Consider the following 13,962-nt stretch of genomic DNA (forward strand, 5'->3'; position numbering starts at 1 on the left):
CATACTGCTCCAGCCAAGGTAAATTTCTGAGCTGATGCTTGAAACAGCTGTTTGTCATGACTGGTGAAGAATTTACTATATTGCTTTTGGCTCACTGGAAGCAATAGAGTGAATTCTAAGACAGCATCTTGGGATGTGGAACTATGGATGTTAATCCGTGCATACAACCAACTTATTCCTTTGTGAATTTTATTTTTGCCTGCATCTTTTATCTGCAAAGAATGAAAACCGACTAGCTTTATTATCTTTCAAGTTTTTTTAATCAAACAACTGTTAAGCATGGTGGTGGAGGGCTGATGATTTGGGCTCGTTTTGCAGCCGCATGACCTGAGCATCTTACAGTCACTGAGACAACATCCACTCCTTTATATAACAAAGTACTCTAGAGTCAAATGTGAGGACATCTGTCCAGCAGCTGAAGTTCAGGTCAAACTGGGTCATGCAACTGGAGTATAATCTCAAACACAGAATCAAATCTACAACAAAATGGCTGAAAAAAATCCAAGATGTTGCAATGACCCAGTCTAAGTCCAGACCTTGGCCTGCTGCAGCAGGATCTTAAGACATCTGTGGATAAATGCACATCATGATCTGAAGCATTGCTCGAAACACAAGTTGGCCAAAATTCCTTCATGACAATGTGAGACTGATAAAGTCATCCAGAAGACGAATTGCTCAGGTTTTTGTTGCTAAAGGGGTTATTAACTCATGGGGCGTACTTAGTTGTTTTACATTTGTCTTTGCTGTTCCGAGGTTGTATCAAACTAATTTTGAGACTTGTTAAAGACAGAAGGATTTTTAACTGTATCCAACTCTAACTTTTAAATTCAGTGACAAATGTGACAGAAAATTAAAGCCAACACAGTGTTCACTATCAAAAAAAAGTTTTTGCATTTTTGACAAAGCAGCCAAAAATTCTTGACCAGTGGCAGACCTTCAGCTGTCTCGAAATATATCATAAAGTACAAAACTGCACATTAATGCACCAAGATACATGAATCAGAATAAACTAACATGCTGAATACTATTGGCAGTTTTGTGCATATTTTTTTCCCACATCAAAACTCAGAAAGTTTAAAAAGCTGTGAGAAACAGTTTGTCGAGTGGCTTGTGGGAGCAACACAACGCCCCATGAAAGAGAAACAAAAATACAGATAGAAGGCTAATTTCCTTTCTTTTTTTCACTGTAGTTTTTAAACATCTAGAACATTTTTAAACATCCTGGTAATGAAACTGTTACTGTGGTGTAACTTACAGTCTGAGTCCTGCCTCCAGATGTGGGGACGTAGCTGATCCTGTAGGTCTGGACCCGGCCCGCAGGTGGAGTCCACCTGGCGTTCAAGGTGGTGGTGGTTTCATTGTATACAATTAAGTTGGTGGGAGGTGCATTTGGTACTAAAAAAAGAATACAAGCAGTCACATTTAGCACTGCAACGAGCAAATCATATTCTGTTACATCTAGTACAAGCGTTTGTTGAATGGATGACCTTAAAGGAACTTTTAAAGACACAGTCCTTGATCATTTGGCCAGCTCAACTTAAATATGTCTGCGTTTGCCAGTGAGTCACTTCTTATTAAACTTTTTCTTCCAGACAAAACTTTTCTTTTACAGTAAAATGAAAAAGGACTGCAGCTTTAAATATGAAAAGACACTCCTCGTGGACTTGTCTTTTCTGAAGCAGGCATGGATTCTCATGATTGGCAATGGATTGATGATGATGATGATGATAGATGGACTCATTAATGCAATGGAGAAATGAACAGATGGATGGATGGATGAGAAGATGATGATTTATGGACTAGGACTCAAAAACAACAGCTAAAACCTATAACTTGGCAGGCATGCATGGTGGAAATCCAGTCAGCCATTTAATTCTAAGTCATGAAGAAAACTTGGACTGAACAACATGGACAAACACAAACAAGGACAGACAAACACGTTAAAACTGAGCTGGCTCAGCTGCAGCATCATTGGAGCGGCGGATAATGGGTTAAACCTTTCTTGATGATGAAACCACTGTTGTCTCATAAACAACAGCTCGGATGACTACATGCTTTTGTCACAAAGAAAAAGCATCCTTTTGCTTTATCACAAACATACTCACTTGGTCGACCATCCCTGGGCACTACAGAGGCAAAAATGAAAAGATATAATGGCCATAGCCATCACTAAACATTTTAATCAACTTATTTCTAAATGACAACATTTTATCAAACCTTTCATTAAGATCCAGTTCAGAGATTCAGTCAGGTAGTTTAAGTCAAACAGTTTTGCGTGAAGTTATTGCTATTTTAAGCGTCTTACGTGTCCTCTCTGTGCCCATCAGATCCTCGCTCTCAGACTCATCCGGGTAGATTGCAGTGACATGAACGTTGTAAGGCGTGTCCGGGTCCAAGTCTGTCAGAACATGGGTTTTCTCATCATGGTTCAGAATGGCCTGTTGGGGAAAATAAACACAGTCTGTGAGAAGAAATATTTTAAGACAACTGCAATCAATGTCTGCTTTTGAAAAGATTTCTTTAAGCACACCAGCATATTGAAATAAAAACACAACCATCTTTCATAGCTGATTATCTCTTACAAATTGGAAGTTGTTTTCTCCTTTCTTGGTCCACCCAATGCGGTACAGAGCCACGTCAGGGGCCCCTTCCTCCCATGTTGCTCTGAAGCTGGTCTGGGTGACTTCGGAGAACTGCAGATTCCTTGGAGCTGGAACCACATCTACAGAGACAAACACATGAAGTAAATGTTAAGTGTTCTTAACAGTGTCATGAGCATGATTTCTTTTTTTTTTTTTAGTACCAGTGATTGCAGATCCCAACATTGGCTGTCCAGATCCCTCATCGTAGACTGGAGTAACAGCTAAGGCATACTCAGTCTGTGAGATCAGGTTCTCAAGCTGTTTCTCAGTTACTCTTCCTCCCACTTCCAGCTGTAGAATAAGAAAAATAAATCAATATTGAAAGGTTTTCAAATGTCATTTCAAAAGAAAATTCAAAGAAAGGACTTCTTTTGCAAAGCATTTTTGAATGTGTTTGCTTGAACTCACACTGTGTTTGTCTCTCATGGCCAGAAAAACAAATGCTTGAGGCTTCACCAGGGAATAATTTGTCCTGCAGTTAGTTTTGTGAGGGGCACGTCGTCACTGGCTTCTATCACAAACAACCTCAGCCCTTGACTTACTTTCACATGTGTGTTTCCTCCCTGGGAGCTTTGAGGATCACCTGTCTGATTTACGACAAAGGATGCAGCGAAACCCAGACTCCAGATTCTGTTGCTCTTGCCCACTAACTCCCAAATGGAGAAGTGCAACTATAAAATATTAATCCATGGTAACCACGCGTAAACCCCAGCAAAATCATGTTTTGATGTTTTCATCATCTTTTCACTGGATCCGAGAATGTTCCTGAATGTCCAACCAACCAGCTGCAGGATCCATTATGTGGTCGGAGCCAGAATAATAAAGTATCCATCAGAAATACTGAAATAAATTCATCACTATCAAACAAAATGATTCCCACAGACAATAAGTAAATCATACAGAGTATAGGGTTTGTAAATCATCTTGCCTGTATGCCTTTATCTAGACAAGAGTAAAGACAGAAAAGAGATGTGGGAACGGCAGGAACCTTTTTATCCATGTGGTATACGCCCTAAAATCTAAAACATCTGGCTGCCACATGAGTTGTTATTGTAAATTTAGTAATGATGGGAAAGTTCAACACAACAGGAGACGAGCTCACTTCTTTTGCTTCTCCCTCATCAGGCTGGTAGGTGATGATGTAACTACGAACAGCACCAGGAGCAGCGTCCCAGTTGAGCACCATGGTGCTGTGGGTGACGTCACGGACCCTCAGCTCACCCGCCGGTGGCATGGGCACTAAAGAAGACACGCGAGGTTAGAATAAGTTGCATCAGCTGCTGACTCCATGAAACAACAGTGTGGGTGATAACAAACATACGGGTGACTCCCTGGTTGTTCAGTGGCTCGCTGGATACTTCGCCGTAGAGCGCAAAGAGAGAAAGCGAGTAGGCTGTGTTGGGGAGCAACTTCATCAGCTGGACGTCAGTCGTCCCTGCCCCCACTCTCATCTGGGAGGAACCAAACAATAAAAAGGTCAGAAAGATGGCTTATTGCCTGCTAAGCCTTAAGCTATTGTTTGCATTTTTTTTATTTATCCCTAGCTATTTAGGATTGTTATAAAAATAAGAAACCAAACATTGTTTTTAAACAGTTAGTAGTTAGTTTAAAATTAAAAGCAAGTGTCTCTGAAAAAAGACAACAGATCTAAGCTGAGCAGAATAACATATTATGTGCAGGGAAGCCAGTGTCCCCATATGAGGATGATACACTACTGTGCAAAACTCTTAAGTCGTTTTTTGCTTCTTTACATTTTGCTTCCAAGCTGCTAAACTTTCCTGAAGAATATTTCTTTCAGGCTTTCTGAAGATCTTTTAAAGTTTCTCTTTGGGCTTTGGCTGCTATTTCACTTATTTTCAGTCCAATGCAACTTTCCTCTTTTTTTTTTTTTCTAAATCCCAAACTATGCAATATCCTGTCATGGTGACGTACAAAAATTTGGCAGAAAATGTTTGGGGGGCGGAAGCCAAAGTCCAAGGAAACAAATCTAGACCTCCAGAAGGTCTGGAGAATTCTAAGTCAAGAAAACTGTAGAAGATCAGAAGAGAGGTTCTTTGGAACCAAAATAAAAAGAAATTTGAGTTGGTTTAGAACTTTTGCACAGAGTTGTAAGTCTTCAAAAATGTCTCTAAAGGCAGTGACAAAATTTCACTTTAAGCACATCTGCTGTTTTTTTTTTTCCTCACAGGGTTTGACACTTCATGAACAAACCATGATGTTCCCTTTGCAGCGTGAGCTCATAGTTCATACACCCCTTTATGACTAACAATGTCCCTTTTTTGGTTTTGTGTTTTTTTTTTAAGTTTGATGAATGGTGAGAAGAAGTTCGGGAAAGGTTATTTATTTCGCGTCACATCTGTGTTTAGTCAAAAACATTTTTAGAGATTCAGAAATGTGTTTGTGTATTTGCTGTGAGTAAATGTGCAGCAGCATCTTAACTTCTGTCTCTCCGTATTAATTTACTAAATGTATTTTTAAACTTTGTCACGGTCCCATCCAGTTAGCAGCTCTCGGGCTGTGTTCTCGGCGCTGTATTGGTTTTACCTCCCCATCATCGGTGGGCTGGGTGGCGTTGATGGCTCTGTAAATCAGCCTGTAACCCGAGGCTCCTTGCGCCTCCTCCCATCTGACTCGCATGGTGGTTGGTTGTTCATCATAAACGGTCATCCTCCTCACAGCACTCAGAGGCACTGAAAAAAATTATGCCAAAGTGAAAAAAAATCATGTCAAAGTCAGCTGAGCATGCAGAAATGAATACTTTTCTGTGTTAAGATGCTTTTCACTCTGCAAAAACATGTGGTTTCATATGTGCCTTTATATAAACTATTAAATCTCTGCAATTCTCCACAGCACCAATAAAAAAGCAATTAGGATCTTAAACAAAACAGAGAAATTAGTCTAAATTGTTCCTGAAAGTGAATCCAATCCTGCAAATTCCCTCTGAATTTCCATCTAATTTGGATTTATTGCTGCTGTCCTTCTGCAGCCATTTACTGCTCTATAAACGAGCCGAGATATACACGTTACCTTTGAACATTTTGTTAAAGGAGACCACACAGGAAACAGTCACTGTGTGTGAAACCTGCGCAGCCGGGCCAGAGAGATCCAGTGACAACGGCTGACTCGCGAGAGACTTTTAGGAAAACAACGGTAGGAGATTCATGAGCGTTCTGAAAACTCAAATTCTTTTTCATCACAAGGACCATAAATCTGGATTCTCAGAGTCCTTCTCTACATCTCTTTTTTTAAAGTAGTTGTAAAAAATCTTGGTTCCTGATCAAGTTTTTCTGTAAAGTCATACAAAGTGCAATTTTTGTTTAGGTTAATTAATGTCACATTTTCTTTTTTTTTAATCTTACTCATATTTTAACAAGCACATTTCATATAAGCTTTCACATTTTGGAGTCTCCTGTAATGAGGCAGCTGTATGTGTTAAAAAAAAGTTTTTGTTAAAACTGAAAATGTTTTTTAATACTGACTTAAATAAAATTCATGTAGCAATTGTCGGTCTTCATTTTTTGCTACAAATTTATCAAAGCTAATAGTCAGTTTTAAGAAGCCATTTTTTACACAGGTAAGTATAAATGATCAGTTTATGTTTTCTGGTGTTAAACATATAATTATATTTTATTTTCTCTAAATCTTTGACATTAAATTAAATTTATTTTATAGTTTTGAAGCCGTTTACTTGGTAAGTTTGAGTTCATTGTGGAAGACAGTTTAAATGGTTGAAGAAAACAAACTTACATGTGGTCTCGGTTCCTCTTAGTGGCTCGCTGCTGTCCTCACCAACAACTGAGTAGACGTTGACCAGGTACTCTGTCAGAGGGTAGAGGCTCTTCAGAACCACAGTGGTTGTACTTCCATCCACAAAGACCTGGTAAAAACAATAACATTGTCCAATAATCATAGATAAATAAAATAACTAAACTCTTCTTCTTTTATTCTTGTCTAAAGGCAATAAGTTCAAACTCAAAACTTTGTGCAACAGTTTAGAAATCAAAGCTCACAACTTCGTATAGCAAGCATTTGTCAGCAGATAGGATACTTTCAATAAACATGAAACTTTTACACATGCACAAAAATTAGATATGACAAATTTGTTGGAGGACAAATATCAGGTTATTAGCAAAACATTTACTTGAATAATGATCCTAGTATTTCTTAAAGCTTTCCAGGTTTAAGAAAGCCATGAGAAAATATGGATTTCCAGTTTTCTTAGACATAAACAATGAAAGTAGCATTCATTAAAGGAATGCATAATGCTCTTTGCCCTGCGTGCCAAAGTTTCAAACAACCAGTTCAGGATGATTCTTGGCTACTTCCATACCAAATTTGAGCTCAACATCTATCAAAATAACTGAGTTAGAGCCCTTTTTTGTGTTTGACAAGATTGACTAGATGTGGCAGCCATCCTGTATAGCAGGGGTGGGCAACCCTGGTCCTGGAGAGCCACCATCCTGCATGTTTTACTAGTTTCTCTGCTCCAACACACCTGACACACCTGATTTAAATCAGTGTGTCATTAACAGGCTTCTGCAAAACATAAAGAGGGAATTTAACTACTGAATCAGGTGTTGGAGCAGGGAAACAAATAAAACATGCATGTTTTGGATGTACAGCCAATGATTACTTTCTGTGAGTTTCACTAAAATCTCTCCAGTGGTTCATGAGACATTTTGCTAACAGGCAACTACATGATCGCCTGCCTTTCATGGCAGTGGGAAATAACAATAAAACCTTGTGTCAACATTCACTCTTAAACAAAACCTCGAGAGTTCAACAAAAACAGTGTAATTAAATTCAGACACCAATAATGCATTATTTCCACACAATGTGGAGGCAGTGGTTTGCTGGCCAGCAGAGCTACGGCTCATAAATTTATTATTTGTTTTCTAATCCTCCAAACCCAGAGCTGCGTGTGTGTGTATTCCCTTGTCCCAAATCAGACTGTAAATGTAACTGAACACCAACATGGAGGCCAACATAAACAGCAGACTGGAAATAGAAGTTTGAGTGGAGTTTCCCACTAATATCAGAAACAGTTTGTCACAATAAAGCAATTCCAACATCCTATCAACACAACTTTTTTTTAATTATTATCATAATCGGCAGTATTTCAAAGCAGCAGCGTCTAATGGCCGGTACCTGTCTTGGCTCTCCAGAAACAGTCCTGTACTCCACACGGTACTTTTCCACCGGGCCTTCAGGACCAACCCAGGTGGCTCTGAAGGAGTGTTGAGTCACCTCTGATGTCACCAGATTAGTGGGGGAATCCGGAGCTCCTCCTGTTAACATAGAAAGCATTGCATCATTGATCATAGAGAACATTAAAAGCATTTCTGTTAGCTTTAATGCTTATAAGCTAATTCTAGTTAATCATGGGCAGTAACAATTGTGGATTATTTTGACTGGTTTGGTTCCTCTGGTTTTATAGAAAGGGACAATTAAATAATGACAACCCATAAAACCAAAGCATACCTCTGCAGTTGCAAGTCCTAACACAACTTTGTATGCAGCATGTTACTTATTAAGCTTATAAACTCGATCCTTCCCAAACATCTCTTTAGTTTAAGAAGCAGAAGATTTTTCTTTCCAAGGAGGCCAAGAAAATATTAGGGGATGCAGAAAATGATAGATCTGCAGGAACATCCAAATATTTAGATGGTTCTCTGCATCCTGTGTTTCTCCACAGTAATCCAGACATGTAACCATCTGTTGTTCTGAAGAAGACTAATTGTGTACACCAACATTTGGACCCTGTACTTGTAATTTCCTTTCCAAACAATTCAGTTTGTTATTTGTTGTTGCTTGCTTTACTCTGGTCAGCCAGATGAACTCAGACATACCTGGTCCCTTGACACTGTTACAGAGGTTGCTACTGAGATCGTCCACAATGTCCAACAGGAAGGAGAAATCAGCCACGTTGTACATATGAATACTATCCGGATCAGAGGCGATGGACCTCAACTCGTTCTCATCTGCATTCTTCACACCTGAAACAGTTAATGATCGTTAGCATGTGATGTACACAAGGGGTTTGTGAAAGTTTACAGAAATTACATTTGCTTACCGATGGCATAGAGCTCAATGCCCTGATCCCGCAAGTTCTGAGAGGAGAGGACGACTTCGTCCTGAGATTTACCATCAGTAATCAAGACACCGATCTTACGGGCACTGGGCCGCATCCCAACACTCTCTTTGAAGTTATTGTTCAGGATGAAGCTTAAAGCCAAACCTGCAAATAAAAAGATCGCCGCACATTTATCAATTTTTACAGATTTACTATAAAACAAAACAAAGGAATGACTGTGATTGAAGTACCTGTCATGGTGTTTCCTCCTTTGTAGGGCAGGTTGGCCACAGCTTGCAGGAGCGAGTCACGAGTTCGATGAGCATTCAAGTGCCATTCAGTCTTTGGGTCTCCACTGTACTGTGCAAGCCCTGAAGATGCCACAAACATTTGTCAGGAAAACACTGTTTGTCTAATTAATTGTGATTGTTTATTGTTGGTGGACCTACCAATTTGGACCCGATCTGGACCAATGTCAAAGACTCCCACCATGCGATGAATGAAGGCCCGGATAGTCTTGAAGTTAAGACGTCCGATACTCCAGGAGCCGTCCACCAGCAGCACAATGTCAGCCTGTGCATTGGTTTTACACTGAACATCTGACAGGGCAGAAGTATGTAGGTTTTATGATGGAACAGATGTGTGAGCTTCAAGTGACTTGCAGCATAACGACAGTGCAACAAATGTGTCTGGAATAAAAAATATTAATTAAAGAGGCATTCAAGGAAATGTTAAAGGAAAGAAGGAAAGAAAAGTAGAAGATGTGACTTTAGCATTTGAAAAGAAGATTCAAACAAATGAGAGAAATCTTAACAAACATTTTCAAAACATTCTGATTGCAATTTCCATCTTTTTCCAATAACTTAATGACCAGGTGGTAAAATTGTCTTCTTTCCTGCAGCATGCTGAGGAAATATTTTTCACAGTTTTGCTTCAAGATCCACAAATGAGTCCCACAGGAAGATTGTGCCCATAATGGCTCATCACATATCAAAGGCCTCCACTGGAGAGACTCCCTCCAAGGCAATATTTCCATCCTGTTTGTCAAATGCAAGTATGATGACAAGGAAGACATCCAGTCCTCTGTACCTGAAGGAGAGCTGCAGATGTTGCACTAAATGCCACTGGCTGCAACTAAAAGCAGGTTACAGTACACTTGATTTAGAGATGGGTTTGCTCATAAAATTACTCATAGCTACAAGGTACATTTGCTAACATAAAATATTTCCAATAGATGGATTTAATAATGATACACAGAGAAAACAAAAGCAATAAGATGTATTACTTGACCCTTTTAAGATGGATTAACCATGAAATTATATAAACATGCACAATAAGTCTCTAATCTACCTGCCTTTTATTATTTTGTTATCATTCTTAATTTTCATTAGAATCAAATCTTGCAAAAGGAAAAGACTTGCTCTGAGCAGTAAATTTATAAACACGAATAGTGGGAATAGCTGACTGGGGAGGGAGTGAAGTAATATCTCAGAGTTGGGAGTAAATAGAATGTAGCTTTGCAAAAACAAACCGGTGATTTGTGGCTTTGCTTTTCTAAACTATGACAGCAAAATGCCGAGCCACACGCCTGAAACCGGAACTTGCTGATGCTGTGGCTTGTTGTGCAACAAACAAATAAAAAGATGTTTAACAGACAATTATGTTTGGTGTCAACATTTTGACCAGGATGGCAATAATCCTGCCTGCTAAAGTGTTCAATGTCCTCTACCGCCAAGTAGGCATAACTTAGTTTCTTTAAGTGTGAGGCTATGATCACTAAAATGATCAGAAGTGGCATTATTGTCAGCATTTGAAGTCACTGTTTAGCTACAGTAAGTCACTCCATTCTCTGTCTGAGTTTGACTGCAGAAAATTAATGCAATATGAGGAAGTCTTGGAATCTTCCTGTAAAGACTAAGCTGCTGGCAGCAGGTGGTAAAATATGAGGTATTCTCTCACATCTTCACTTCATTTTGCAGAGCAGCAATCTGTCTCCTTATTAGGAGCAAGCAGTCAAACTGACCTTTACAGTTCCTTTCAACAAAGACATTTTTCCTCCTCTCACACTCACTATCTATGCACCATGTTCTGACTCACTGGGTAGTAAAACATTTTAAACCTGCAAACAAATTGTCCGTGCATGGCTTGTTTTTACAGAGCCTCTATATGGACTGGAAAAAAAAAAAAATCCCCAAAAGACACCAGGATGAAAACAGGAAGAGGGCAGACATATGGAACTGCCATTACATCTGTTAATGCATGAGGCTTAGCTTTGAAGAAAGGCACATTTTTGTCTTTTATAGGTTGTAAGATTAAAGTGCATTTTCCTAAACAAAAATTTACTGCGTGATATAAAGTCAGATGTTTGACTGTTGCTGCGAAGAGATCTAATGCACCTAAACTTCTGCTTTAAAGGTGATGACAGACATAATAACAGGAGGTTCTGACTCAGTTTTTACTTTCAACATATTCTTTGGTTGTTTTTGTCATTTAAAAGAGTGATTCAGTTCATATGGGAATGTAACTAAAATCTTAAGCAACTTTACTTGGTTCTCCGAAATATGGACCGTCAGGATCGTCAGAGTAAGTGGTGTTCTCCTCTCCAGCCAGTGGCATACTCTCTCCTCCTTCAAACATACCAAACACACTCACTGTGTATTTGGTACCAGCTCTGGGGACCAAGAAAGAAAAAAAAATGTTTTTACATAATATTCTGTTATTTATTCTACAAAAGATTAAAATGAACTGAAATTACTGAAATGAGAAAAGAGCTTTAAGGCACACCTGAGCTCCTCCAGCACCACAGTGTTGTCATACTGACTGACCAGAAGTTCTCTTAGGTCTATATCATCCTCAGTAGGGTGGAAAGCGATTTTGTAGCCCTTAACATCACCGGGAGCTGGGTCCCAGGTGACTCTGAAACTAGTCTTTGTTGGTTCAGAAGTCTGAAGGTTTCTTGGACCTTTGAAAGGCGACACTAAACAGGACAGAAATGCACAGATCGATTAAAGTGGAAATCTTCCAGCACTGTATATTAACTGGTATGTTTTCTGCATATTGTAAAGTGAAATAGCATGCGGGGGTTGTGATCAGGATGTGGCTGTCATGAGAGATCAACGTTTTCCAAAGCTGGCAACAGAAGAAGCAACATTTGTGGTGTGGTGACTGATAGGCCAACGTACGTGTCGTTCCTTCTCCTTGCCTTGCTTTGCCTTCTCCGGAGCGGTAGATCGGAACAACTGAGATGTCGTAGGTCGTGAGTGGAGTGAGGCGTTTCAGCACAGTGAAGGTGGTCCCACCGGGTACTTTGGTAGCTAGCTGTCGTCCTCCTACCTGAGGTTTGTAAGTAACGCGGTAGTTGACTACCTGTCCAGGGGCTGGTTGCCATGCCACCTTCATGCTCTTCTCTGTCTCTTCTGAGACAACAATGGCTCTTCCAGCAGCAGAGACTGCAAAAAAAGAAAAGAAAACTTCAGAGAGGATCATTTTCAGATGGAATTTTGTGCAAAATGTGTGCTAAACCACCCATGTTTCCAATATACCTTTGGAAATATAAGCAGCATGGATTTCCTGCGTTAAGTAACCTAAACAGTGACATGGTTGGGTACCTCAAAGTTGGTTTCCATATGTGTGTGAATGTAAACCTACTTAAATGCTTAAAAATTCCAGAAATATACATCAAAAGGCACAAATTTTCATGACTGATCATGTTTAGTTGGTGGTTATAGAAGCAAGGCTTGAGATCACTTTAGCAAACCCATAAATGTAGTTCTTACTTTTTCCAGCTTGTGTTCATAAAACTACTTTTTAGAGAAGGAAAGGCAAGTTTGAATAGTGAAAGGTTTCAAAAGGAGCTGAGGAAAATATTCAGAACGCTCTACTTCAGAGGGAGGACTTTTATTAACGGAAAAAAAGAAACGCATCCAAGTTTGCCATGTGGTTCAGCCCGATGAGACCTGTGATTTATATTAAGCAGAAGAAAAGAAAGCAAAAGAAAGACGTGCAACGTCAAGAAAAGAGAACATTTGAGTTGACAAAGCTGTTTGTATTTGGTGTGTATACCACATTTTTAGATGGCCAGATTGAATAAACACTAATGATGGTCGGAAATCATTTTATTTCAGTACATTCCATTTCACTAACTGGTGGATAAATCCCTCCTAAATGGTGCAAGTTTCCGTTCAATGTGCTTTTCTCATCCAAGCATGAGTATAGTCTAACAAGGAGAGAGGCCAGTTTCTGTTGGACATCTTGCATGAAAACTATGCACAGGTGCCATGAACATTACATCACCTCTACCTTTTATATGTAATAAATATACTTAAGCAGGCTTTAAAATGAGCAAGTGAAGAATTCATAATCTTTAAACACAAGTAACTGATGTTGTTTTAAAACTTTTAGCCGAACAAGAGGGGTTCTTATTTCCTCATGAAACCCCAAAATGGTACCTGACAGTCTATGGAATTTGCAGTTTGCAGCATGTGAAACTTTAAGTATTAGTATGCTTTTAAAAAATGAGAGGCATTTGTATGTAATGCATGGAAGAAAACGCGCCAATAAGTATAAAGAAAATCAAAAATATACCAAAATAAAGGAGGATCTATAATAACTTACTGTCTGTGGTTTCCTCTCCAACCAATGGCTGGCCTTCTCCACGACCATAGATGGCATACACAGACACTTGATAAAGCGTCTCTGGGGTGAGATCATTCAGAACAGTGTTCGTGGTGTCCCCTCGTATTGTCTTTTCTCCAGCCTCATTGCTGAACATAGACTTCCAGGTGATCCGGTACTGGCGAACGTTACCCGGGGCGGCAGTCCAAGACACTCCAAAGCTGGTGTCAGTGACGTCACTGGTCACCAGGTCTCTGGGTGAGCCGAGCTCTGTGGATAAAATAAAACCAACAGTTAACAATAAAATAACATGGGCCAGTGTGTAACACAATTAGAAACAAAACAAAACAAAAACTTAAGCAGAGGTATAGTTTCTGCTTATTTTCTGAGAACATATGAGCCCAAGTTTGCCCTATTTTGATTTATTTCAGTGCAACACAAATGGTGTAAGACAGGTGTTGTACTGTATGTATGAAGGTATAAAGCACTTCAGTGATTGTCTTGTCAAAGTGATGCTAATTTCTAATGCAGATTTATGTTGATCTGAGGAAGTGAGCATGACACAGAAAGGGCAAGACCATCAGCTCTGGCAATAAACCACCGGCTTTCACTCATCTGTCTCCACTTTAACCC

The 13,962-nt window shown here is 39.5% G+C and overlaps 1 protein-coding gene across 6 annotated transcripts in view; it reads right to left on the reverse strand.

The window, feature by feature from the left end:
• The window catches only part of col12a1a (collagen, type XII, alpha 1a), a 50,803-nt gene that overhangs the window by 22,004 nt on the left and 14,837 nt on the right, over window positions 1–13,962 (reverse strand). For 3 of the 6 annotated variants that reach the window (XM_017414211.3, XM_017414203.3, XM_017414230.3), the window contains exons 14-31: window positions 13,330–13,599; window positions 11,898–12,164; window positions 11,500–11,692; window positions 11,262–11,386; window positions 9,165–9,314; window positions 8,967–9,086; window positions 8,716–8,880; window positions 8,492–8,638; window positions 7,791–7,930; window positions 6,390–6,519; window positions 5,187–5,332; window positions 3,964–4,093; window positions 3,745–3,881; window positions 2,804–2,933; window positions 2,583–2,722; window positions 2,306–2,438; window positions 2,106–2,126; window positions 1,256–1,395 (exon numbers count right to left, since the gene is read on the reverse strand). In XM_017414211.3, the coding sequence (XP_017269700.1) occupies window positions 1,256–1,395; window positions 2,106–2,126; window positions 2,306–2,438; window positions 2,583–2,722; window positions 2,804–2,933; window positions 3,745–3,881; window positions 3,964–4,093; window positions 5,187–5,332; window positions 6,390–6,519; window positions 7,791–7,930; window positions 8,492–8,638; window positions 8,716–8,880; window positions 8,967–9,086; window positions 9,165–9,314; window positions 11,262–11,386; window positions 11,500–11,692; window positions 11,898–12,164; window positions 13,330–13,599 (2,684 nt within the window). The remainder of the gene's footprint in view (window positions 1–1,255; window positions 1,396–2,105; window positions 2,127–2,305; window positions 2,439–2,582; window positions 2,723–2,803; window positions 2,934–3,744; window positions 3,882–3,963; window positions 4,094–5,186; window positions 5,333–6,389; window positions 6,520–7,790; window positions 7,931–8,491; window positions 8,639–8,715; window positions 8,881–8,966; window positions 9,087–9,164; window positions 9,315–11,261; window positions 11,387–11,499; window positions 11,693–11,897; window positions 12,165–13,329; window positions 13,600–13,962) is intronic. The other 3 variants (XM_037977975.1, XM_017414241.3, XM_017414220.3) reach the window with 2 other exon arrangements.

This window comes from Kryptolebias marmoratus, linkage group LG10 (assembly GCF_001649575.2).
Source record: "Kryptolebias marmoratus isolate JLee-2015 linkage group LG10, ASM164957v2, whole genome shotgun sequence".
Classification (NCBI taxonomy): domain Eukaryota; kingdom Metazoa; phylum Chordata; class Actinopteri; order Cyprinodontiformes; family Rivulidae; genus Kryptolebias; species Kryptolebias marmoratus.